The sequence below is a fragment of the Centropristis striata genome, chromosome 15, assembly GCF_030273125.1.
Source record: "Centropristis striata isolate RG_2023a ecotype Rhode Island chromosome 15, C.striata_1.0, whole genome shotgun sequence".
NCBI classification, from domain to species: Eukaryota; Metazoa; Chordata; class Actinopteri; order Perciformes; family Serranidae; genus Centropristis; species Centropristis striata.
Window position 1 is genome coordinate 210,822 of NC_081531.1, and position 24,179 is coordinate 235,000.

Below are 24,179 nucleotides of genomic sequence, written 5' to 3' on the forward strand. Positions count from 1 at the left end.
AAACCGCCGCGGGAAGTAGAATAGGAACATGGAGCGAGACCAGCCGGCTGCCAGCTGGCAGTTAAACTCTGGCAGTTTAAATGTGAACACATGATATTTTTATGTTTTGTTTCCTATAGTTTCTATATGTTCTATGTTCATATCAACTTGTGCACAATAAATAAAGTGAACAGTAAATCTGAGCATTGCTCTGCAGGTTCATGCTGATTTTAAACAGCAGAGGGCGTGTTGAGACATTTTCAAACCACTAAATGATGATTTTTATACATTTGGTGATAAATGTGAGCAGATTCATCACTGATATACTTTCCAGTTGTACAGCGACCACTTTAATGAAAGATGAGTGTTTCTCTTCTTGCTGCTCACAATAAACCAACAGAGAGAAACAGACGTTCAGAGAAGAAACTTGAACAGAGAGAAAAAGATGCTGATGATCCAGTGAAGTGATTTCACAGAGTTTATTAGTAATTATTCACCTTCAGACAGACATCAGTGTGTTAACAGCAAGAGGTGGACTGGAAGCAGCTCCCCTCTGACTCTGATCTACTGTCAGTACATTCAGCTACAATAGAAATGAATCAAAGCCTCCCACCTGGAACAGGTCATCAACATAGTTCAACTAGTCACTACAAGCATGCAAACACATGAAGACACCAGGGTTTAATAGTGATATACTGTGGTTACATCAAATACAAGCAGGTAACATTTAATGGTAATGTACGGTGGTTAAATAAGAGTACATCCCATTTGATAGTAATATACAGTGATTAAATAAGAGTACATCCCATTTGATGGTAATACATGGTGGTTAAATAAGAGTACATCCCATTTGATAGTTATATACGTTGATTAAATAAGAGTACATCCCATTTTATAGTAATATATGGTGGTTAAATAAGAGTACATCTGATTTTATAGTAATATATGGTGGTTAAATAAGAGTACATCCCATCTTATAATAATATACATGGTTGAATAAAAGTTAATCACATTTCATGACTGGAGTGTTTTCCACTGAGTCACCGTTCAGCTTCATGTCAGAGCTTCCACTGAAGGTGACCTGAAGCTGCTGCTCCAAGTGTGAACGCAGCATTAAAGTTGGATTGTTGTTGGGTTCAACACAGCAGAATATTTCTCTCTGACTTCAAGCTCTTCTGGACAAACTGATTCACATGTTGAAATGCTTTATATGTATATATTCTGTATGTTATTTACTTCTGTCAACACCAGAATAAATCCTTAAAATCCATTAAACTACCAGAACAAACATCATTACATCCCACAGAGGAACTACACATCTAACATTTATAGTTCTCACTATGACATCACCATCACAGCCTTTAGATACAGAATGAGACAGATTTATCCAGTGTAGACCTCCTGTCCTACACAGCTGTCTGCTCACAATCAGTCTGTTTTACTTTCTGAAATGCTGCTTTAGCTGCTGTTTTGCCAAACCCGTACCACGCCGCTGCTTTGAATCCTTTATCTTCATCCATTTGTTTTTTCATCTCTTCCAGTTTCTGGACCTTCTCTTTGTCTCCTTTCTCCTTCATCTTCTCAATCAGGAAGTCCAGGTGGACATGAGTTGACAGTGAATTAGCATTCAGGGCGTTCTTCTCCAGACTGAGGACATGCTGATAGGCCTCTTCCAGACACTCATCCTTTTCCTTCTGAAGTTCTTCTATTTCCTTCTTCAGATTTTCCAAAAGGTCTGTTGACTCCTCACTTTCTGCTTTGCCCTTTTCATATTTCTCTTTCATTTGTTGCTCGGTCTTCTGAACTGTTCTTGTCTCGGTCGTATAGATCCAGAAAGTTTTATGTGTTGAATCACGACACTCTCCCTCACATGTAAGGCATTGCTGTTCTTTCACATGAACTGATTCAGGACACTTCCCAGTGCACACAGTGCAGCGGCCATCTTTAATGACCTCACAGTATTCTGGATACCAGGTCAGTGTGCATGGATAGTGGCAGTTCTCCTCACAGACAGTACAGCAGACTGCTCCTCCGTAGTTTAACCAAAGCCACCACCACCTCCTCTCTCTGTTGACTGCTCTTTTTACTTTGTAGACCTCCTCTACTTCTATAGTAAATCCCTTATTGCCCTCCATCTCTTGTTTATATCTATTCAGACGCTCCTGATTATCATTGACTGCTTCTTGTTTCAGTTCAACGAACTCGATCCTCTCTTGCAGGTTGTTGATGCAGGCTGCCAGTCTGATTCGCTCAATCAGAACGTGCACCGTTTTTTCCAGCTTTTGAGGTGGAGTTTTTTCCAGGAAGTCTGTGAACTGACTCATGCCTTTCATTGATATTTTATCTGCATGTTGAAGTTCTTCTTGCTCCTCTGACCTGTCTTCCTCCTGGCAGTTATTAAACTGGAAGTGGACAGGCTGATTCTTATCATTTCTGGCACACTTAAAGTTTGCATTCTTGAGTGCTTTCAGAACATTTGTAGGTTTTCTTCCATCTGAGTGTGTGATCAGGGCGACTATGTTCTTCTCCATGTCTTTTCCAAACAGAGACACCACAGACTCAAAGATGTACCTCAGTCGGTCACTCAGTCGATTCTCACTGGCTTTCAGCACCAGACCCACCGCATTTATCTGATGAACTGCTTTTGAGCAAAACAGGTCAAATAATCGTTGACTGACGATCACATCTTGTTCGGTGCCAGTGGTGTCTCCAAATCCAGGAGTATCGATGATGGTCAGAGAGTAGGGCAGAGTTTCACCTTCAAAACCAAAGATCTGGTACACCATCACATCTGATGTCTGACTCTCTGATTGACTCTCCTCCTCCTCTACGATCTGAAACCAGACATCATCCTCCCACTTCACTCCCATGGCGTAGTTCACCAGAGCGTTGATCAGTTTAGATTTTCCTGTTCCTGTTTCACCCACAAGTAAGATGGTTTTGTTTATCTTGTGTGAATTTCTTTTACCAAGAGTCATTGTTCTTAGAGTTCCCATGGTTTCTTTCTTTGGTCTCAGCTGGAAGATAGCAGGAGATCCTGACTGGATCAGATCTTTGCAGGACATGTGGTCATGTTTGGATGAGGTTTCCCTGTAGAAAAGTAAAAACATGAACTCAAAAACTGCAGAACCATCACTACAATCATCTCATTAAAGCTGTCTGGTGTCTTTATACCAGGGCCCCCAATACAAAGCACAAAACAAATCCCAAGGTTTTATACTGTTACACTGGCACAAACTTGCATTAAGTCAAATAGGCCAATTTTCTTAAATCTTCTTTTTTTTAAACTACTCTCGTAAAAAGACAATCCATAGTTTTCATAGTTATCAGGTCCTATAAATCCCTGATTAATGAATTAAATGCTACCAAATAAAATCTCACATCTCAGGAGGATAGTCCATTACATCATTGTTTTATGACTATTTACTTTTTTCTGTAATGTGATACATAATACTATTTAGCTAGTATACTTATATACTAAAATAATAATCTAGTAATGTAGAAATGTAGTAATGACGGTTGTTACTGGGTTACTGTTCACATTTGAACCGATATTCGATTGTTTCCAATATATTCCTGTCTCAACCAGATGCTCCCAGAACCCGAAGTAAGGTCCCAATTGATTCATAGTGAATTTAGTACCATGAATCAATAACCCCGGAAGAAGCTCACTCACCAGGCGAGCACTTTAAACTTCTAATGGTGTCTGTTTAAACTGTTCGTAAAAACATTTTCTGTTTCTTAAAGTACCTGATTTTAACTGTTTATATGATTGTGTTTAACTAACACTTTTCACTTTTCAGTCTAATTATAATCTCATATTGTAAATTCTTTAATTATGAAGTTAATTTGATCCAGCAGTTTTTCATCAAATGTTTGGAATAAAACAATCGAAATCGAATACATTAGTTACTCACGTTGCCATGGTAACAGTTTTACAGAGGAAAGAGGGCGGAGCTCCTTCAATGTTCTGTGGACGAAAGAAAAGCAAGTCAGTAAACTCCACCTTATTACAGGTAAAGTTTGCACCCAATTGCAGCTCAACCGACAACAGACCAGTTTATATACGGCAGGAGATAATCAGCTGACAGGCAAGTGGCAGCACAGTTCAACTCAGCAGAACAGATCAGAGTCTCTGTGGGTCTGAGGACCCAGGTGAGGTGAACCCAACCATCCAACAGGTGAGGACAGTGAGGTGGGTTTGACAGCATACACACACAACAGTTAACAGAGCGTTGCAGCCGACGCTGCAACCTGTAAGTATAAACAGGTAAACTCACTCAACCTGGTCGATGCAGGAAGACAGAAACCAGGAGGAGCGGAGGCAGAATTAGTGGTTGGGGACAGAAGGCTCAGGCGTTAACAGGGAAACGAGGAAGAGTCAGAAGGTATGTGCTGAAAGTCTCGCATGAGACCGTCAAACAATCTGTCAATGAGTGATTATGATGCAGGGGTTTATACAGTGGGTTGGCTGGTGATCAGTGGCAGCTGGGTGGACAGGTGGTCATGTTTTTAAACGCCGTCTCAGGACTCACTGTGGACAGGCTAGTCTACCCTGAACACCAGGAGGCCGACTCAAAGGCCCTCAGAGATGCTCAGTCACAGTTCTATTCATTTATCAACAATAACAGACCTGGCAACTCAATCAACTTTTCTCCACTATAAATCATCTCTTCAATCCACAAACTCCCTCACTCTCCAACATTACAGAGGAGCAGTGCAACAACTTCATTGCCTTATTTAGAGCAAAAGTTGATACCAGCCGGTGATCTGGCTCCGAGCCGGGGGACAGCGGAGCCCCCAGAGGCCCCCAGCAGCTTGTTTATTGCCCATAAAATCAGTGGATGTGTGGCTGAATGACATGAGGGGGAATAAAGCGTGAAAATAAATAATCTGTCAGAAAGCGAGAACTGGAGAAGCAAAGCAGCAGCAACACTCTCTCACAGACACACACACAACAAACATCCATCTCTGTTGCTCTACTACGTCATCTGGTATAACTGATCTGATTGGCTAAGAGCTACCTACAGACGCTTTGATAGACATTCTAAGCGTCCAATAAACGGCTCTGGAGGATCGTAAACCACACCTCCTCTACGGGGAAATACACTGCTCGTTGCCAGACTAGCCCTCATTTGAGATTAGTCTGGTGTTAGCCAGGCTACAAATCAATACACAATGACCTCAATCGCTGAACAAATCTACCAATCTCACTGTCAGAAAGAATCTCAACAATAAAAATGTCAGTCCTCCCAAAAATCAATTACCTTTTCACCATGATCCCTTCACTTCCAAATTTACCCTGGCTTAATTCCCTCAATACAGCAATATCTCAATTCTATTGGAAAAAACACCTCGCATAAAACCATCAACACTACAAAACCCCCAGGTGTCAAGGAGGACTAGATGCACCCAACTAACTAATTATATCACCTGTCAAGTCAATTAAAATATCTAAAACAATGGCTCACCCCTTCACATCACGATTCACACTGGTTGGAAACCGAACAGGCACTTTGCAAGAACATAAACCTTTCAGACCTCCCATTCTTCAGCCAAACAATTAAAAATGACACCTGTTTCCAGAACATTTCCACAGCCTCAGCTCTGACAGCTTGGTGGAAAATATTCCTTATCAAAGGCTCCATGGTTGCACCATCCACTCGTTCACCAATTTGGAACAACCCAGATTTTACAATAAACAGGAAACCATTAAACTTCATGTCATGGAAACAAAAAGGTATCACACATCTCCACCATATTGTACAGGATTCCAAAATCATCAGTTTTCAACAACTAATCCAAAAGTTCAACATTTGTAACAGTCAATATCTCCAATACTTTCAGATCAAGTCTACCATTACTCCTAAAATCAACAACACATTTAACACTCAAGACCAAACAATTATCATAAATTACTTTTCAAAGATTTCCGGCTCTGTTAAATTACTCTCAAGGATATATACATTTCTAAACACTACTGACACTTCAGTTTTTCTCCCAACCTCTAAGTGGGAACAGGATCTCTCCATCACTCTAATACAGATTTCTGGTCACTAATATGTGAAAATAACTTCACTCACTGCAAAATACCAAATTTACAACTTATTCAATTCAAGGTTAACCACAGAACACACTACACAGGTGAGAGATTACATAAAATGGGCTTCACTGCATCAGATCAATGCACCTATTGCACACAGCACACCACAGACAATTACATGCATGCTTTCTGGTACTGGACACCAGTTAGACACAGATCATCTATCACAAATATTAGACTCCCTCATCCCTCTATGCCCTCAACTCTGCCTCTCAGGAGACATGTCATCGACACAATTACATAATTACACCATAACTACACTGTTTACAGCCAAGAAAACAATCCTCCTGAACTGGAAAACAAGAAAAAACTGAACATCACACACTGGAAGAATCTGTTAATAGATCAAATCTTAATGGAAAAAATGTTACCATCAATTAATCACAACATACCCCGATTCAACAAAACCTGGTCTACATTTATTCAAAAATTTACCTACAAATGCCTGATCCCAATTCGACAGAACTTTGCAACACATCTATTTTTTCCTCCCTGAAATATCCACACATATATACAAGCACTTATAAATATAAAGTACACGCACACTTACACACACATACACCTACATAAAATTCCCCCATTGGTCTGTCTGTCTGCTGATTTGCTTCTCAGCAGACATGTATGGCCACACAATAACCCTCCTCCTACTTATTAACTATCAGAAATCAATGTTAACAACAACTGGTTTTGTAAATATTTACTCTTTTTTAAAATTATTTACCTTATTTTCTGTTTAAGTAGTTTGACCTCTTCTTGTTCTGTAAATAAGAATAAAGTTGTCCTCCACGATCTCTAACCTAAACGACACAATAGGTTGTTTGTCAACACCACCCATAATGACCCATGAGCGATAGTTCCAAACACAGCACACACGTCATTAAACATACACGTACAGTTCAAGGTTGTAAAACAAAGCTTTGGTTTGGTTGAATTTGTGCTCCGTCAGCACTTGTCTAAGGTTAGGGCCAAATAGTTCCTGTTGAGGCTCTAAAAGACAGTTTAAGTAGGAAATAAATGATGTAAATGGTGAAAGTCCTGGTTAGTTTGACCTGTCCACCTCCCACCCTGAGCCTCGCCGCCATTCAGACCAGAGAACAGTCTCCACAGACCATACCTGGCATGTATATTTAGTTCCGTTAGCTGACACCCTTGTTAAAGTTTGGCTGGTAAGGTGGGAGAGGCTGGCAGTTGGAGCGGAAAAGTATTTGCTGTAGGAGTTAGCAGCAGGATGTGGTGCAGAACTGTGACACACCTTCTATTATCTGTACTGTTGTTTTCTCCACGGCCAAGAAGATCATTTTTTAGGCTTGGTTTGTTATCTATGACAGTGTAAGGAGTGGGTATGGAAATTTCAAAAAGTAACTAAAGTTTGTTTTAATATTTATCAGTTGTAAACAGTGTTACCACAGTTACCTTGAAAAAGTAATCCGATTACTGATTACTGATTACTCCTTTAAAAAGTAACTTAGTTACTTTACTGATTACTTGATTTTAAAAGTAACTAAGTTAGATTACAAGTTACTTTATTAGTTACATTCAGCAGCTGCCGACAACAACCCCTCGCCGCCTCAACATAAAAATGACAACCAGTTTTAAATTGCCAATACTCATTTTATTGGAAGTGTATTTTTAACAGTATCTCTCTCTCCCCTCCATGGTTGTTAACGTTCGTGTCGCAGTGTTGCCTGGTGACAGCGAGATTTTCCAGCCAAAACCTCATCAAAAACCGCGAGAATGCACAAAAAACCGCCCAAAATAGTTTTGCCTTGTTTCTCATGTACACAGTGAACTAGAACGGCCAAGACAGTCTCACAGACCGTTTGGGTTTTTCTTTTATAAATAACTTTGTTTACATTAAAACTACATGTCTCTCAGTCGGCGACTTTTCCTAAATATATGTGTTTGATGGTTTCTGAAGCTTACAACTTATATATAGTAATATATTAAAATGAAACAAACTCTGAACATTTATACCCCGGACTGCCAATAGCGATCATATTGACTGCTGCATATAAACGGCAGTTATAGAGCACTTTGTCCAGCTGTGCTGTGTGAATCGCAAGAGAGAAAGAGATGAGATACCGGGCGCGTACGGGCAAAAACTGAAGGAGGAGGATCGGATGGTGGCTCAGGTAGCGATGAGGAAACTGTCACTGTAAGCTGCACACCTGTCAGCTGCACACCTGTAAGCTGCACACCTGTAAGCTGCACACCTGTCAGCTGCACACCTGTAAGCAGCTGTGCTCCATGCAGACATTTCTCAAACTTTATTTTGTAGGCTAAGGACAGACTAGATCATGATTGTGTTGGATATAAAGCGCCATATAGTCATCCTTACTGATGGACTTAACGGAGCCTGAAGGTAGTGGGAGTGTGTGTTGTGAGTTTAGGGGGACGTCAGCCAGAGCTGTAGTGTGTGTGTGAGTGAGACTGCTGCCTGCTGAACAGAGGGTCTCAGAAAAAGGATCTGAAGTGCCCGTGTTTCGGCTTCAAAAACCCGCAGAACTGATCCGAAAACAGCCCAAATTTATCCACCCACCCAAACCCATTTTTACCCGCAAAATAGATTGCAAAACCGCCGATCGACGTCGCTCCCCGAGTCGCAAGAAGAAAGCAAATATATGGTTTTACTAAGGAAAATGACAAAAAATAGTAACGCACACAGTGACTTGGATAAGTAACTTTAATCTGATTACTGGTTTGGAAATAGTAACGCGTTAGATTACTCGTTACTGAAAAAAGTGGTCATATTAGAGTAACGCGTTACCGGCATCACTGGTTGTAAATATTTTTTTAAGTGGTACATTTGAGAACAGAATTTGATTAATCTAAAAACTGAAAGATGATTTAAGCCAAAGTACTAAATCAATACAAGCACAGATTGGTTCCTTTAAAGCTGGAAAATGAGAATAAATCCAGTCTCTCTAAATTTTTGAGTAAAAATGTGATTTAAGACAACATTTCTCAGTTTAACTTTCATTTCAACGTTTTTCAGATGTCTAGTTTATTTTTAGATTCACCATTCCTCCACAGACCCGTGCCTACCACTTGGTGTGCATGTGTGGTCAAAATAAATTATGCACAGCTGATCATATGAACAAAAGCACTTTTGCGGAGAAACATACTTTTCGGACATCAAAATCAACAATTTATATATTGATTAAGTTAAGTCTCAGTACACTGTTGCGAGCGAGATGAATCTGCGTGTGGTGACACAGGAACAAAGGCAGAGTGGCAGCGTTGATCAGTGAACGTAGATCTGGTTCAAAACACATATACAACGGGATATTTGTGTGATTTTAACAGATATACATATGCAAAAAAATATACATATGCAAAAAAACATCACTCAACGTGACAAAAAGAGACCCGGTGCATAAAAACATCTCAGTGAGACGCGTGTCTCACGCTTCCAGTGATTGACACATTAATTACTGTTTGATCCATGAGTTAAAACACAGCCGAGGCCAAGGGGCTTGTCCCAAGAATCAGATCGCCATCCATTGTATGAAAGCATTTCGGGTTCAAGGCAAGTCACACAAAACAAGAACAGGTCATATGCATAGAGTGCCGTATTATTGTTTTATTTATTTGTATTTATTCTTTAAGGAGATGATGTTGAAAATGAGAAAAAATGTTCAGTCTCTCGAAATGAAAGAAGCTAAAGTTAAACTAAGAAATGTTGTCTTCATTACATTTTTACTCAAAATGTAAATGTTTTTCTATCATACTGTATGAATACATCAAATAAATGTGCAGTCTTTACATCAAATACATTTTCTTTTGCATTTATATCAATTTTTTTTCTCCAAATCTTAACATTTTAAAGTATCTCATCATTCCTGTTTGAAAGTGTCCTTACCTGAGTTGTTGATCTCTGATGGTGAGGAGGAAGAAAGCAGAAAAGAGGTTTTATCTCAGCAGAAAGGGGAGGGACACAGCTGAAGTCACGTGATTTCACAGAAACGGATTTGGAGACAAACAGCTGAGTCACTTCGACAGCAGTGAATTATTGAAAAACATGTGGTCTTAATGACTCTGTGTCTAATCAGATGTTACATTAGATGGTAAATAATAGAAAGCACTTACAACTACCTTGTTAAAAGATGCTTTCTAAAAATGTGCTGTCAAATGATCTCAGAGGAACCATTCATAAAACAAGAAGTGAAGTGGAGTGAAGGGGGAAAATTACTCCAGAACTATTTAAAAATTAACCAGTTTAAACAGCTGAAAGTTTCATCAGTTTGTACAGAGTGAAATATCAATTTTACAGTTTTGTCCAAAGTTCCATTTATTGCCATTTTGGGTTCAAGGCAAGTCACACAAAACAAGAACAGGTCATATGCAAAGAGTGCCGTATTATTGTTTTATTTATTTGTATTTATTCTTTAAGGAGGTGTACTGATTTTTGGTGAATAAGACAAATTTTATTTTTATCCACATATTTATACATTCAAAGACCCTTATGAAGTGGGAACATATACATCAGTGTACCTCGCCCGGCATGTGTAAAAAAAAAAAAAGAGGCGCCGGGCGGGTCTGGAGTACCTTGGCGTACTCACAAGCCCCCGGCTGAGTACCGCTGTGTTGGAGTTCTCCCCGAGGAACCAGAGGGTCGCCTCCTTGTGGATGCAAGTTGCAAGGAGAAGGTCTCTGTCTGTTCTTATGAACCGATCACCAGTTCGGAGTACCCGGCCTTCTTGGAGTCTCTGGTGGTGTCCTGGAAGGGGTACCACCTGGAGACTCTATAATTCTTCTGGGAGATTCCAAGAGAGGAGCAGAGCTGTCAGCTGATCACCTCCTGGTGGTGAGTTGGATCATGTGGTGGGGGAGGCTGCTGGACAGACCTGGCAACCCAAACGTGTAGTGAGGGTGAACTGGGAACGTCTAGCGGAGGCCCCTGTCTGCAGGGTCTTCAACTCACACCTCCGGAAGAATTTCTCCAGCATCCTGGGTGGAGCTGGGGACATGGAGTCAGAATGGGCCATGTTCAACATGTTCAACACGTTCAACATGTTCACCATGTTCACCATGTTTGACATGTGGGTGAACATGTTCACCATGTTCAACATGTTCACCATGTTTGACATGTGGGTCAACATGTTGAACATGTTCAACATGTTGAACATGTTCAACATGTTCAACATGTGGGTGAACATGTTGAACATGTTGAACATGTTCACCATGTTTGACATGTGGGTCAACATGTTCAACATGTTCAACATGTTCAACATGTTGAACATGTTGAACATGTTCAACATGTGGGTGAACATGTTCAACATGGTGAACATGTTCACCCACATGTTCACCATGTTTGACATGTGGGTGAACATGTTCACCATTCAACATGTTCACCCACATGTTCACCATGTTTGACATGTGGGTGAACATGTTGAACATGTTGAACATGTTCAACATGTTCACCCACATGTTGAACATGTTGAACATGGTGAATTCAGGGAGGCCATGGAGGAGGACTTTCGGTCGGCCTCAAAGAGGTTCTGGAAAACCGTCAGGCGACTCAGGAAGGGAAAGCAGGGCTTGGCCCAAGCTGTGTTCAGCGGGGGAGGAGACCTTCTGACCCGACCTGGGGATGTCCTCAGACGGTGGAAAGAACACTTTGAGGAACTCTTCTAGTGTATTTATGTCCCTTAGCTGACACCCTCTACCACTTTGAGATTTGGTTAAAGTTTGGCTGGTAAGGTGGGAGAGGCTGGCGGTTGGAGCGGAAAAGTATTAGCAGCAGGATGTGGTGCAGAACTGTGACACACCTTCTATTATCTGTACTGTTGTTTTCTCCACGGCCAAGAAGATCATTTTATAGGCTTGGTTTGTTATCTATGACAGTGTAAGGAGTGGGTATGGAAATTTCAAAAAGTAACTAAAGTTTGTTTTATCAGTTGTAAATATTTTTAAGTGGTACATTTGAGAACAGAATTTGGAAAGAATTTGATTAAGCTAAAAACTGAAAGATGAATTAAGCCAAAGTACTAAATCAATACAAGCACAGATTGGTTCCTTTAAAGCTGGAAAATGAAAATAAAATGTTCAGTCTCTCTGAATTTTGAGTAAAATGTAATTGAAGAAAACATTTCTCAGTTTAACTTCAGCTTCTTTCATTTCAACGTTTTTCTGTCAAACCATATGAATACATCAAAATGTGCAGTCTTTACATTGAATCCATTTTCATTAGCATTTATATCAGTTTTTTCCTCCAAATCTTAACATTTTCTAGGTGAAATTATGCCGGAGAAGTAGACGTTTAAAAATCTACAATTATTGTTCTTTTTCCCTCATTTTTTTCAGCTGTCCCATTCACTTCAATGCGGCTTAAGTTGCAAAAAATTCATATTCCGTAGAGAAAAGTAATAGCATACTGATCCCGATCAAACCGCACATTTTGATATAAAATTTATAGCGGGACGAAATTGCGTCCGGAAGAGGAAGAAGAAAAAATCCACAGTAAAACAACAGTGCTCGGTGCGATTGCCCCGTGGCCCTAAATATAACATAACTTTATAATATTTAGTCTAAAATACAGAAATCTTTGAAGAGTTGTTAAAACTTTTAAATTCACTGATAACAAAATCAATTTGAAAACGTTTATTCACTGAAAACTAAATATAAAAGCTGAAAGAAGACAACAACATTTTAGTTACTGCACTCTGTTTGTGTATTACTATTAAATCCTTTTACAGCAAAAACTGAGAGCAGTAACTACATTTTTGGGGTGAAAGGTCAAATAAATCAACATGTTTGCCTAATATTAAAGAGAATATTCTCCGTTTATGAGAGTAAAACTGGATCCAGCAGCCGTCAGTCTGCAGCGCCACCTGCTGGTCCAAGCTCCTCCTCTTCTTCCTGTTGGTTTCAGCTCCGTCTGCTGATTTCAGACTCTCCATCATCTCCTTCCACTTCCTCTCCTTCCAATTCCTCTCCTTCCACTCTGGGTTTTTTATTTTCACCATTTTCCGTCCAGCTGACTTCACATGAGTTTAGACGGCCGACACGTCCTCAGAAGACGAGATGTAACGGAGTTTATAAGAAATTTGATTCCACTTGCCATATAAAAACTCATCTCTCAACACGCAAGCTTGTTTGTCCCATAGTCATTAAACGCAGCACCCCTGCGGTTTAGGGTGGTGAACCCCGCGGGGCAGCAGCAGTCGGACCCTCGTGGCTCCCTGGTCGGTGCAGCAGCTATGAGCTCCGTCATTTTCCATATCAATGACTTTATTTTCACTACAAAGGGCTGGTTTAACTTTAAGTTGTGTTTTTGAACATATAGCTCTCTTACGGTTGAGCCCGTACTTTTCCGTAAAAAGTTGACAGTGTTTTTCTTTTATTTTTGTTTACAAAATGGCTAGTCATAAGTAAGCTAACCTGCACTGTCTTTTCATTTGATGTTTTCCAGATGTGCGTGTGTGTGTGGAACCTGGTCTCACAGGAATCCGTGGAATAGCCACAGAATCACTAAAATTTCCGTGAAACTGACACGGATTTGGCTACAATGCAAGTTAATGACAGTCATATCCTGTGGCTATTCCATGGATATTTGTTCCTATTGGTTTGTTCCAAGTCACGTGACTTTCAAGGTCCCGGCGGTCAGAACAAAAAACATGGCGGACAGTTCTAGCAAGAAATATATGTTTTATTTTCTAAATATTCACTCAGTGAATGTACATAATCACTTTGTATGTTGGAATAGCCACGGGATATAAATGTCATTAACTTGCATTGTAGCCAAATCGGTGTCAGTTTCACGGAAATTTGAGTGATTCCGTGGCTATTCCACGGATTTTGAGTTAAGCGAATCCGTGGCTATTTCACAGATTCCTGTGAGACCAGGCTGGTGTGTGAGAGAGAGCAACAACCTGACTGACTGTACAATTAATGGCATTAATACCAGAGTCCAAAATGAATGTCTGGAAGCCAAACGAGATGGTGGTCTCGTCTCGTGGTGAGAGAGGACCAGGCCGCTACATCAGAGGCCCTCTGCGAGGACTTTGCAGACCACTTCAGAAGTAAGATCGATGGTATCAGATCCAGTCTTTTATCCCAGAATGTAACTTTTTACACACCTGAACCATCGCTCTTATCTGAGGAAACACTGGAGAGTTTTGCCCTGGTTGATGCAAGGACACTTGGTCGAGTTTTCTCCCAAGTAAACCCAACAACCTGCCTTTTAGATCCAATTCCCACATCGCTCTTAAAATCATTTTATGCTTTCTTTGAGGAACAGATTTTAAATGTTGTGAATTGCTCTCTTCAGACGGGTGTCTTCCCCACTGCCTACAAAACGGCAGTGGTGAAGCCCCTTCTGAAGAAGAGTAATTTAGACCCCAACATTTTAAATAACTACCGGCCTGTATCCAACTTACCATTTTTAAGTAAAATTTTCGAAAAACTGGTTTTTAACCAGTTAAATTATTTTTTAAATAGAAACAACATTTTAGAGAAATATCAATCTGGTTTTAGAATGAACCACAGTACCGAGACAGCTCTTTTAAAGATTTTAAATGACTTCAGGTGTTATTTAGATTCACAGAAACTAACAGTCTTGGTTCTACTGGATCTCAGCGCCGCCTTTGATACCGTAGACCATCACATTTTATTAAACAGACTCCGAACCCTGGTCGGCCTCTCTGGTACTGTTTTTAACTGGTTCAGTTCTTATCTCTCAGATCGAAGTTTCTTTGTAAGTATGGATACATGCTCCTCCAGAACACATGAAATCAAGTGTGGGGTTCCCCAAGGGTCAATTTTAGGTCCAATTCTTTTTAATCTGTATATGCTTCCCCTTGGGGACGTCATCAGGAGACACGGCATCAGCTTCCACAGCTACGCTGATGACACACAACTGTACATCGCCGTGTCTCCTGATGACACTGAGCCAATTGATTCCCTTTTAAACTGTATTTTAGATATCAAGTCATGGATGGCAGTGAACTTCCTACAGCTCAACCAGGACAAAACAGAGGTTTTAGTCATCGGTCCTGATGGCAAGAGAGAGAAACTTTTACCAAAACTACAAGATTTTAAAACCTCACAATGTGTAAAGAACCTGGGCGTCATTTTTGACTCTGAGCTAAGTTTTATTCCTCATATTAAAAATACAACAAAGATAAGTTTTTACCATCTTAAGAACATAGCCAGAGTCCGCCCGTTTCTCTCCCAGGCCAGCACGGAGGTGCTGATGCTTTTATCTCTTGTTGTTTAGACTACTGTAATGCTTTTATCTCTTGTTGTTTAGACTACTGTAATGCTTTTATCTCTTGTTGTTTAGACTACTGTAATGCTTTTATCTCTTGTCGTTTAGACTACTGTAATGCTTTTATCTCTTGTCGTTTAGACTACTGTAATGCTTTTATCTCTTGTCGTTTAGACTACGGTAATGCTCTCTGGTCTTCCCAAAAACAGCATCCACAACCTACAATTATTACACATCTCAGCCGCACGCGTGCTGACGAGGACCAGAGGGCGAGAGCACATTACACCGGTTTTAAAATCACTGCATTGGCTCCCCGTGTGTTTTAGGATCGACTTTAAGGTTCTTTTATTAGTTTTTAAATGTCTTAACGGTCTTGGGCCATCTTATCTATCTGATATGCTTTTATCATATCAACCCTCGCGGGTCCTGAGGTCCTCTGGCACCAGCCTTTTAATCATTCCAAGAGTTAAAACTAAAACCCACGGGGAGGATCATTCAGCCATTATGGCCCACGCCTTTGGAACAGCCTGCCAGAGGACATCAGGACCGCAGAGACTGTTGATGTTTTTAAAAGGAGGCTCAAGACCCACCTGTTTGGTCTAGCTTTTAACTGATTATTTTACTATTTATTTATTCCCGTTGTATTTTAGTTTTTATCTTTTATTTTCTATCCTGTTGTCTTTTAGTCTTTTAGTTTTTACCCTATCCTGTTGTCTTTTAGTCTTTTAGTCTTTTAGTTTTTATCTTGTCTTTTAGTCTTTTAGTTTTTATCCTGTCCTGTTGTCTTTTAGTCTTTTAGTTTTTATCTTGTCCTATTGTCTTTTAGTCTTTTAGTTTTTTATCCTGTTGTCTTTTAGTCTTTTAGTTTTTATTCTGTCCTGTTGTCTTTTAGTCTTTTAGTCTTTAGCTCCAGTGTTTCCTCATGGGGGCCTCCTCACTGGGGGGTGTGTTGGGTCTGCCCGTGGGGATGTGGTCTTGGGGACTCCCTGGGCCCGGGGGGCTGGGCGGCTCTGCACCATGTGTGGAGTCCGCCTCGGTCTCCCCGGGTCCTGGTGGTGGTCTACCCGGGTCCTGGTGGTCTACCCGGGTCCTGGTGGTCTCTGTGATGGCGTCCTCTATGGCCGTGGGCTCTGCCACCTCTCAGTGTGGAGGCTCCCACAGGTTGCTTTTTCCTCATCTGGATCCTCGGAGCCTTGCCATGTCTCTACACTGTCAATCAATATGTGCTGTGTGTGAGTCTGAGTGTGTTTGTGTGCGTGCATGACTAAATGCGTGTGTGCATGTTTGTGTATGTATACCTACAGATGTGTATGTGGGGGAGGGAGGGGTGGGTTTTGTCATTTTTATTGTTTGTTTTTTCTTACTTTTTGTAAAGCACTTTGTGTTGCATTTTTATGTATGAAAAGCGCTATATAAATAAAGTTTGATTTGATTTGATTTGATACAGGGACGCTCTGATGTGTCCTCAGCGAGAGAGAGGCTTCCAGGGACTGGAGCAGCTTCAGAAGAGTCGGACCCGTTTCTTCAGCTCGTTCTTCTTCCACGGAGCGAGGCGGTCGAAGGCAGACATGTTCAGGCCGAAGACTCTGAGGAAGTCGTCCGGTGAGAGGTGACGCTGCAGGCGGAGGAGGAGGAGACGTCAGAGAGGAGAATCACAGCCTCAGGAAGCTTTACAGAACTAGACAGAACTAGTCAGAACTAGACAGAACTAGTCAGAACTAGACAGAACTAGTCAGAACTAGACAGAACTAGACAGAACTAGTCAGAACTAGACAGAACTAGTCAGAACTAGACAGAACTAGTCAGAACGAGACAGAACGAGACAGAACTAGTCGGAACGAGACGGAACGAGACGGAACGAGACGGAACTAGTCGGAACTAGACAGAACTAGACAGAACTAGACAGAACTAGACAGAACTAGTCAGAACGAGACAGAACTAGAGAGAACGAGACAGAACGAGACAGAACTAGTCAGAACTAGACAGAACTAGACAGAACTAGTCAGAACTAGACAGAACTAGACAGAACTAGACAGAACGAGACAGAACGAGAGAGAACGAGACAGAACGAGACAGAACTAGTCAGAACGAGTCAGAACGAGACAGAACTAGACAGAACTAGACAGAACTAGAGAGAACTAGTCAGAACTAGACAGAACGAGTCAGAACGAGTCAGAACGAGACAGAACGAGACAGAACGAGAGAGAACGAGACAGAACGAGACAGAACTAGAGAGAACTAGACCGAACGAGACAGAACTAGTCAGAACTAGTCAGAACTAGACAGAACTAGTCAGAACGAGACAGAACGAGACAGAACTAGAGAGAACTAGACAGAACTAGTCAGAACTAGACAGAACGAGTCAGAACGAGACAGAACGAGACAGAACTAGAGAGAACTAGACAGAACTAGTCAGAACTAGACAGAACGAGTCAGAACGAGACAGAAATAGACAGAACTAGTCAGAACTAGACAGAACTAGTCAGAACTAGTCAGAACTAGTCAGAACTAGTCAGAACGAGACAGAAATAGACAGAACTAGTCAGAACTAGACAGAACTAGTCAGAACGAGACAGAACTAGAGAGAACTAGACAGAACTAGACAGAACTAGTCAGAACGAGACAGAATGAGACAGAATTAGAGAGAACTAGACAGAACTAGACAGAACTAGTCAGAACTAGACAGAGCTAGACAGAACTAGTCAGAAATAATCAGAACTAGTCAGAACGAGACAGAAATAGTCAGAACTAGTCAGAACGAGACAGAAATAGACAGAACTAGACTCAAGATACACAGCCGAGCATCAGATTCTTCATCAGGAACTTATTTATACTTTATCAACTTTATACATGTGGAAGAGTGGAGCTGGACCTGGTGAGGAGTATATGTATATATGTATATATTTATATGTATATGTATATATATATATATATATATATATATACACACTTGAATATATATATATATATATATATATATATATATATATATATATACATGAATATATATATATACAAACATGTATATATGTATATATACATACGTGTATATATACATATGAATATATATACATACACACACACACACAAATATATGTACATATATATGTGTATATATGTGTGTATATATATGTATATGTATGTATATGTATGTTTATGTATATATATGTGTATATATATTTCTATGTATATGTATATATATATATATATATATGTGTATATATACACACATATATGTATATATACGTATGTATGGTTCACCTCGAGTCGAGCTCGATCCACGTCAGCCGGGAGACGCTGAGGTCCTCTGACCGACACCACCAGAGCTTCATACGGGTAGATCTGATACACACACACACACACACACACACACACACACACATTCAACTTGTTGCACAAAGAAACTTTGCCACTATATATTTTGTATTTTTTGTATCTTGTAAAATGAAAAAACTGTCACAATAAGAAGCAGATAAAAATGTTTCCAAACAGTTTTTAACAGTTTGAAACAATGAAAAGTTTAGCACAAAATAAATAATCAAACATGATGATTACTTCAATGAAATATACATATATAATATTTATATAACCAGAAATATAACTTAATTACTTTATCGTATCTTTACTAAGTAAAAAAGTTTTTGTAAGAATATACGATATCTAGAGAACAATAACTGTTTCTACATGGATACTATAGATATCCATAGTTGCATTGTTTACTCTGTGGGTTTTACTGTGAAAAGCTCCGCTGGTTTCCTTTGAAACAGAAACTCTCCCTGATGATGTCATCATTATGATGTCATTATTGTTTGTGCATTACATTTATTGTTTACTGAGGAAGTTTGTGTTCTTCGTGTTGTTTTGATTCTAACTCCTCATACTCCTCCTCCGCTCCGTCTGGTTTCATTTTCTTTGTAAAGAACTGAGTAACAACAACAGAAGTGCTAAATAATTAAAGCTTATTATCATAATATTTATTTATTTATTCTAATCCTTATAAAGCAGCTTGAGTTTGAATGTTGAAGCACCACGACAAAAACAATTCATAAATCTTTGTCGTCCTCTAGTGGCCGCCAGCAGCAGCAGCACTTAAAAACAAAAACAGGCTGAAATTAATTAGAAACTGAATGAATGTCTCTGAGTTTATTTGAGAGTAATTAGATATAAATATTTCTCTGAGGAAGAGATTAACCAAAACCTGTTTGTACTGACAGGCTTCTTGTTTCTGACTTTGGACAAATCATTGTTTTCTTTTTGGAACCTTTTTTGTAGCAGATTTCAGATTGAGCTGAGAATAACCTGTCATGTTTTAGGTGTTGACATTTGAGAATTCATGCCAGTTGTTTTACAGTCACTCACAAATATGACAAAAATACTCTTAATAAAAGTGTGACAAAGTCTGAATCTATTTTAAGTGTTTTAACTCTAAAAAATAATTGTTGTTTGTCCTTTTTTCAATCACTCTGATACTCTGAAAATGATAAATAGTTGCTACGGAGTTGCTCCAAAACTCCTTAATTTGTTTGAGTTCCTTTCTGATCTCCACTTTCTGATGTGGTGCTAACTGGAGGAGGAGGTAGAATAATGAGAAATATCAAAAAAATTGTGGAAATGTGATTTTCTCCCAGTTTCCATTTAATAAAATGAGTCATGCAGCTTCACAAAGACTCATCTCCCCCACTGACAGTCAGTTTGGTCCAGACCAGCATCAGTCTCACCTTGTATTCTGGAAGAAGAGAAGAAGAAAAAACACATCAGTCATCTGCTGCCAGCTCTGAATAACAGTAGACAACGCTAAATAATCACAGTAAAGCACAGTGAATAATAACAGCTAGTAACAGTTAGTAACAGCTAGTAACAGCTAGTAGCAGCTAGTAGCAGCTAGTAACAGCTAGTAACAGTTAGTAACAGCTAGTAACAGCTAGTAGCAGCTAGTAACAGCTAGTAGCAGCTAGTAGCAGCTAGTAACAGCTAGTAGCAGCTAGTAACAGTTAGTAGCAGCTAGTAACAGCTAGTAACAGCTAGTAACAGCTAGTAGCAGCTAGTAGCAGCTAGTAACAGTTAGTAACAGCTAGTAACAGTTAGTAACAGCTAGTAACAGCTAGTAGCAGCTAGTAGCAGCTAGTAACAGCTAGTAGCAGCTAGTAACAGCTAGTAGCAGCTAGTAACAGTTAGTAACAGCTAGTAACAGCTAGTAGCAGCTAGTAGCAGCTAGTAACAGCTAGTAGCAGCTAGTAGCAGCTAGTAACAGCTAGTAGCAGCTAGTAACAGCTAGTAGCAGCTAGTAGCAGCTAGTAACAGTTAGTAACAGCTAGTAGCAGCTAGTAGCAGCTAGTAACAGCTAGTAGCAGCTAGTAACAGCTAGTAACAGCTAGTAGCAGCTAGTAACAGCTAGTAGCAGCTAGTAACAGGTAGTAACAGCTAGTAACAGCTAGTAACAGGTAGTAGCAGCTAGTAACAGCTAGTAACAGGTAGTAACGGCTAGTAGCAGCTAGTAACAGCTAGTAGCAGCTAGTAGCAGCTAGTAACAGCTAGTAACAGGTAGTAACAGCTAGTAGCAGCTAGTAACAGCTAGTAACAGCTAGTAGCAGCTAGTAACGGCTAGTAACAGCTAGTAGCAGCTAGTAACAGCTAGTAACAGCTAGTAGCAGCTAGTAACAGCTAGTAACAGCTAGTAACAGGAAGTAACAGTTAGTAACAGCTAGTAACAGGTAGTAACAGCTAGTAACAGCTAGTAGCAGCTAGTAACAGCTAGTAACAGGTAGTAACGGCTAGTAACAGGTAGTAACAGGTAGTAACAGCTAGTAGCAGCTAGTAACAGGTAGTAACAGCTAGTAGCAGCTAGTAGCAGCTAGTAACAGCTAGTAACAGCTAGTAACAGTTAGTAACAGGTAGTAACAGCTAGTAGCAGCTAGTAACAGGTAGTAACAGGTAGTAGCAGCTAGTAACAGCTAGTAACAGGTAGTAACAGCTAGTAACAGGTAGTAACAGCTAGTAACAGCTAGTAGCAGCTAGTAACAGGTAGTAACAGGTAGTAACAGCTAGTAGCAGCTAGTAACAGGTAGTAACAGCTAGTAACAGCTAGTAACAGGTAGTAACAGCTAGTAGAAGCTAGTAACAGGTAGTAACAGCTAGTAGCAGCTAGTAGCAGCTAGTAACAGGTAGTAACAGGTAGTAACAGGTAGTAACAGCTAGTAACAGCTAGTAACAGCTAGTAACAGGTAGTAACAGCTAGTAGAAGCTAGTAACAGGTAGTAACAGCTAGTAGCAGCTAGTAGCAGCTAGTAACAGGTAGTAACAGCTAGTAACAGCTAGTAACAGCTAGTAACAGGTAGTAACAGCTAGTAGCAGCTAGTAACAGTGTGTCTGAGGAGGTGAGGCTGACTGACCTCTGATCTGCCAGTTGACGTCGTTACTGCTGTCGTACTGATAATAATCTGCTCCGGCGTTTCCCGGCTGCACAACAACAGAACATTATTTATTAATATAATGAAGAGAAAACATCAGTTATTGTATCAGAAACAGAGGATATTAAATCATTCATCACACTGACTCATGTTGGTTACGTCTCTGCATCATTTACCATCCAACCTCTTCAGTTCAGATTATTCCTGTCTGAGACATGAGTTAGAATGATGGATGAGGTTTCTCACCCTGTTCAGGTTGTTCCTGCCGTAGCCGGGCAGAGACGACGACTTGGCCACGTACGAGTCTGTCAGGGACAAACAAAAACACAGAAACTGTGTAAAAATTATATAAAACACACACAATGTCCAGCAGCAGGTTACTGACAGCTGCTGGTGGATTAGTTTATCACATCGTTTCTGAGAACATCACACTGTGGAGAAATTAAAAATACATTTATCAACGCTGCTTCCGCCAGCGGGACTGAAACATGTTTTCTTTTTAAAAAAATCCTCCGTTTATCTTGAACAGAAACTGTAAAAACAGACGTTATCGTCAGTTTGAACTTTCAGACGGTCCTTGAAAGGATCATCAGTTACGGACATTTCCGTTATAAAATAAAATGTTGATATTCTACATGTTTAAAATAAAGCTGTAATCCTATTAAATAAAGTAGGCATGCCAGTAAAGAGGAGACTCTAAAAGAACCAACAAATTAGTTTTAAAAATAAAATAAGAACCAACAAACTGGTTTTCAAAGTAAAATAAGAACCAACAAACTGGTTTTCAAAGTAAAATAAGGACCAACAGACCAGGTGTGAGTGCCTCTCACAGGCCATTCTAATGCTCACAAAGAGTTTTAACTCTCCAGAATGAATAACACTATAAATAAAAAGCAGCAGAGGGCAGCAGAGGGCAGCAGGAGGCAGCAGGAGGCAGCAGGGGGCAGCAGGGGGCAGCAGGGGGCAGCAGAGGGCAGCAGGAGGCAGCAGGAGGCAGCAGGGGGCAGCAGGGGGCAGCAGGAGGCAGCAGGGGGCAGCAGGGGGCAGCAGGGGGCAGCAGAGGGCAGCAGAGGGCAGCAGAGGGCAGCAGGAGGCAGCAGGAGGCAGCAGGGGGCAGCAGGGGGCAGCAGAGGGCAGCAGAGGGCAGCAGGAGGCAGCAGGGGGCAGCAGGGGGCAGCAGGGGGCAGCAGGAGGCAGCAGGGGGCAGCAGGGGGCAGCAGGGGGCAGCAGAGGGCAGCAGAGGGCAGCAGGAGGCAGCAGGGGGCAGCAGGGGGCAGCAGGGGGCAGCAGGAGGCAGCAGGGGGCAGCAGGAGGCAGCAGGAGGCAGCAGAGGGCAGCAGAGGGCAGCAGGAGGCAGCAGAGGGCAGCGGGAGGCAGCGGGAGGCAGCAGAGGGCAGCGGGAGGCAGCGGGAGGCAGCAGAGGGCAGCAGAGGGCAGCAGAGGGCAGCAGAGGGCAGCGGGAGGCAGCAGAGGGCAGCAGAGGGCAGCAGAGGGCAGCGGGAGGCAGCAGAGGGCAGCAGAGGGCAGCAGAGGGCAGCGGGAGGCAGCAGGAGGCAGCAGGAGGCAGCAGAGGGCAGCAGAGGGCAACGGGAGGCAGCAGAGGGCAGCAGAGTCTCTCTGTTAGAGCTCTACTACTCACTTCAAACCAGAGAGTAAAATCATCCAACAAAAGAGACGGGAACTCACCGCTGTCTGTACTGTAGAGAGACCTGGGAGCTGAGGAGAGAGGAGGAGCAGAGAGGAGGAGAGAGGAGGAGAGAGGAGGAGGAGAGGAAAGACATCCCAACAACAATCTCACATCATAATTTCTGTTTCTGCAGAAAACATTTCAGTCGTCCAGCTGCTGCAGATGTTTATTTCATCCGTTCTAATGAAGTGAAGCTGCAGATTATTTACAGGATGTGAACCATTTCAACTATAATCTGGTTTTCTGCATTTATTGGTCATAAAATGTGATCTGATCTGCATCAAAGTCGAGAAAGTCTAGAGGAACAACATCATGTGGAACCTGTCGGATTAAAAATGCCAAAAAACATACGTAATAATACCTAAAAGAAAAAACAAAATAATACCTTAAATATGCCAAAAAATATGTAAAATGACCAAAAAATATGAAAAAAAAACAAAATACGTTAAAAATTGTCTTTCATGAGTTTGTTTTAGTAATGTTGTGTCTCTTTTTTGTCATTTTACAAATTTTTCTAAATCATTTTGTGACTTTTCATTCATAGTTTTGTGACTTTTTTTGGTCATTTTGTGACTTTAGGGGTCATTTTACGTGTTTTTTGGTCATTTTGTGACTTTTTTGGTCGTTTCACTCACAGCCGTTGAGAGAGCTGTATTCCTGGTTGTTGAGCGCCTCCTTGCTGCTGCAGGAGGAACTACACCTGCTGCTCCTCTGAGCTTTCATCTCCTCCTTCAGGATCAACCTGCCGATAACCTGAGGGGGGAGGAACAGGTTGGGAGGAAGGGTTAATAA

General features: G+C 41.0%; 2 protein-coding genes across 3 annotated transcripts in view; both read right to left on the reverse strand.

Moving 5' to 3' along the window:
• Positions 1-1,385: 1,385 nt before the first annotated feature.
• Positions 1,386-9,955, reverse strand: LOC131986885 (uncharacterized). The gene is made up of 3 exons (XM_059352025.1): positions 9,945-9,955; positions 3,897-3,949; positions 1,386-3,069 (listed from the first exon to the last, which is right to left on the reverse strand). Exons 2-3 carry the CDS (start codon positions 3,902-3,904, stop codon positions 1,386-1,388), a joined length of 1,692 nt encoding a protein of 563 aa, XP_059208008.1. The 5' UTR covers positions 3,905-3,949; positions 9,945-9,955.
• Positions 9,956-12,388: 2,433 nt separating this feature from the next.
• LOC131986774 (actin-binding LIM protein 3-like) overlaps positions 12,389-24,179 on the reverse strand; it is a 35,921-nt gene continuing 24,130 nt past the window's right edge. Inside the window, exons 17-24 of one of the 2 annotated variants that reach the window (XM_059351880.1) lie at positions 24,023-24,140; positions 23,387-23,416; positions 21,947-22,005; positions 21,683-21,749; positions 20,012-20,019; positions 18,555-18,635; positions 12,998-16,908; positions 12,389-12,962 (exon numbers count right to left, since the gene is read on the reverse strand). In XM_059351880.1, the coding sequence (XP_059207863.1) occupies positions 16,795-16,908; positions 18,555-18,635; positions 20,012-20,019; positions 21,683-21,749; positions 21,947-22,005; positions 23,387-23,416; positions 24,023-24,140 (477 nt within the window). In that variant the 3' untranslated portion in view covers positions 12,389-12,962; positions 12,998-16,794. Of the gene's footprint in view, positions 12,963-12,997; positions 16,909-18,554; positions 18,636-20,011; positions 20,020-21,636; positions 21,750-21,946; positions 22,006-23,386; positions 23,417-24,022; positions 24,141-24,179 lie in introns of those variants that run through there. The other variant, XM_059351878.1, reaches the window with a different exon arrangement.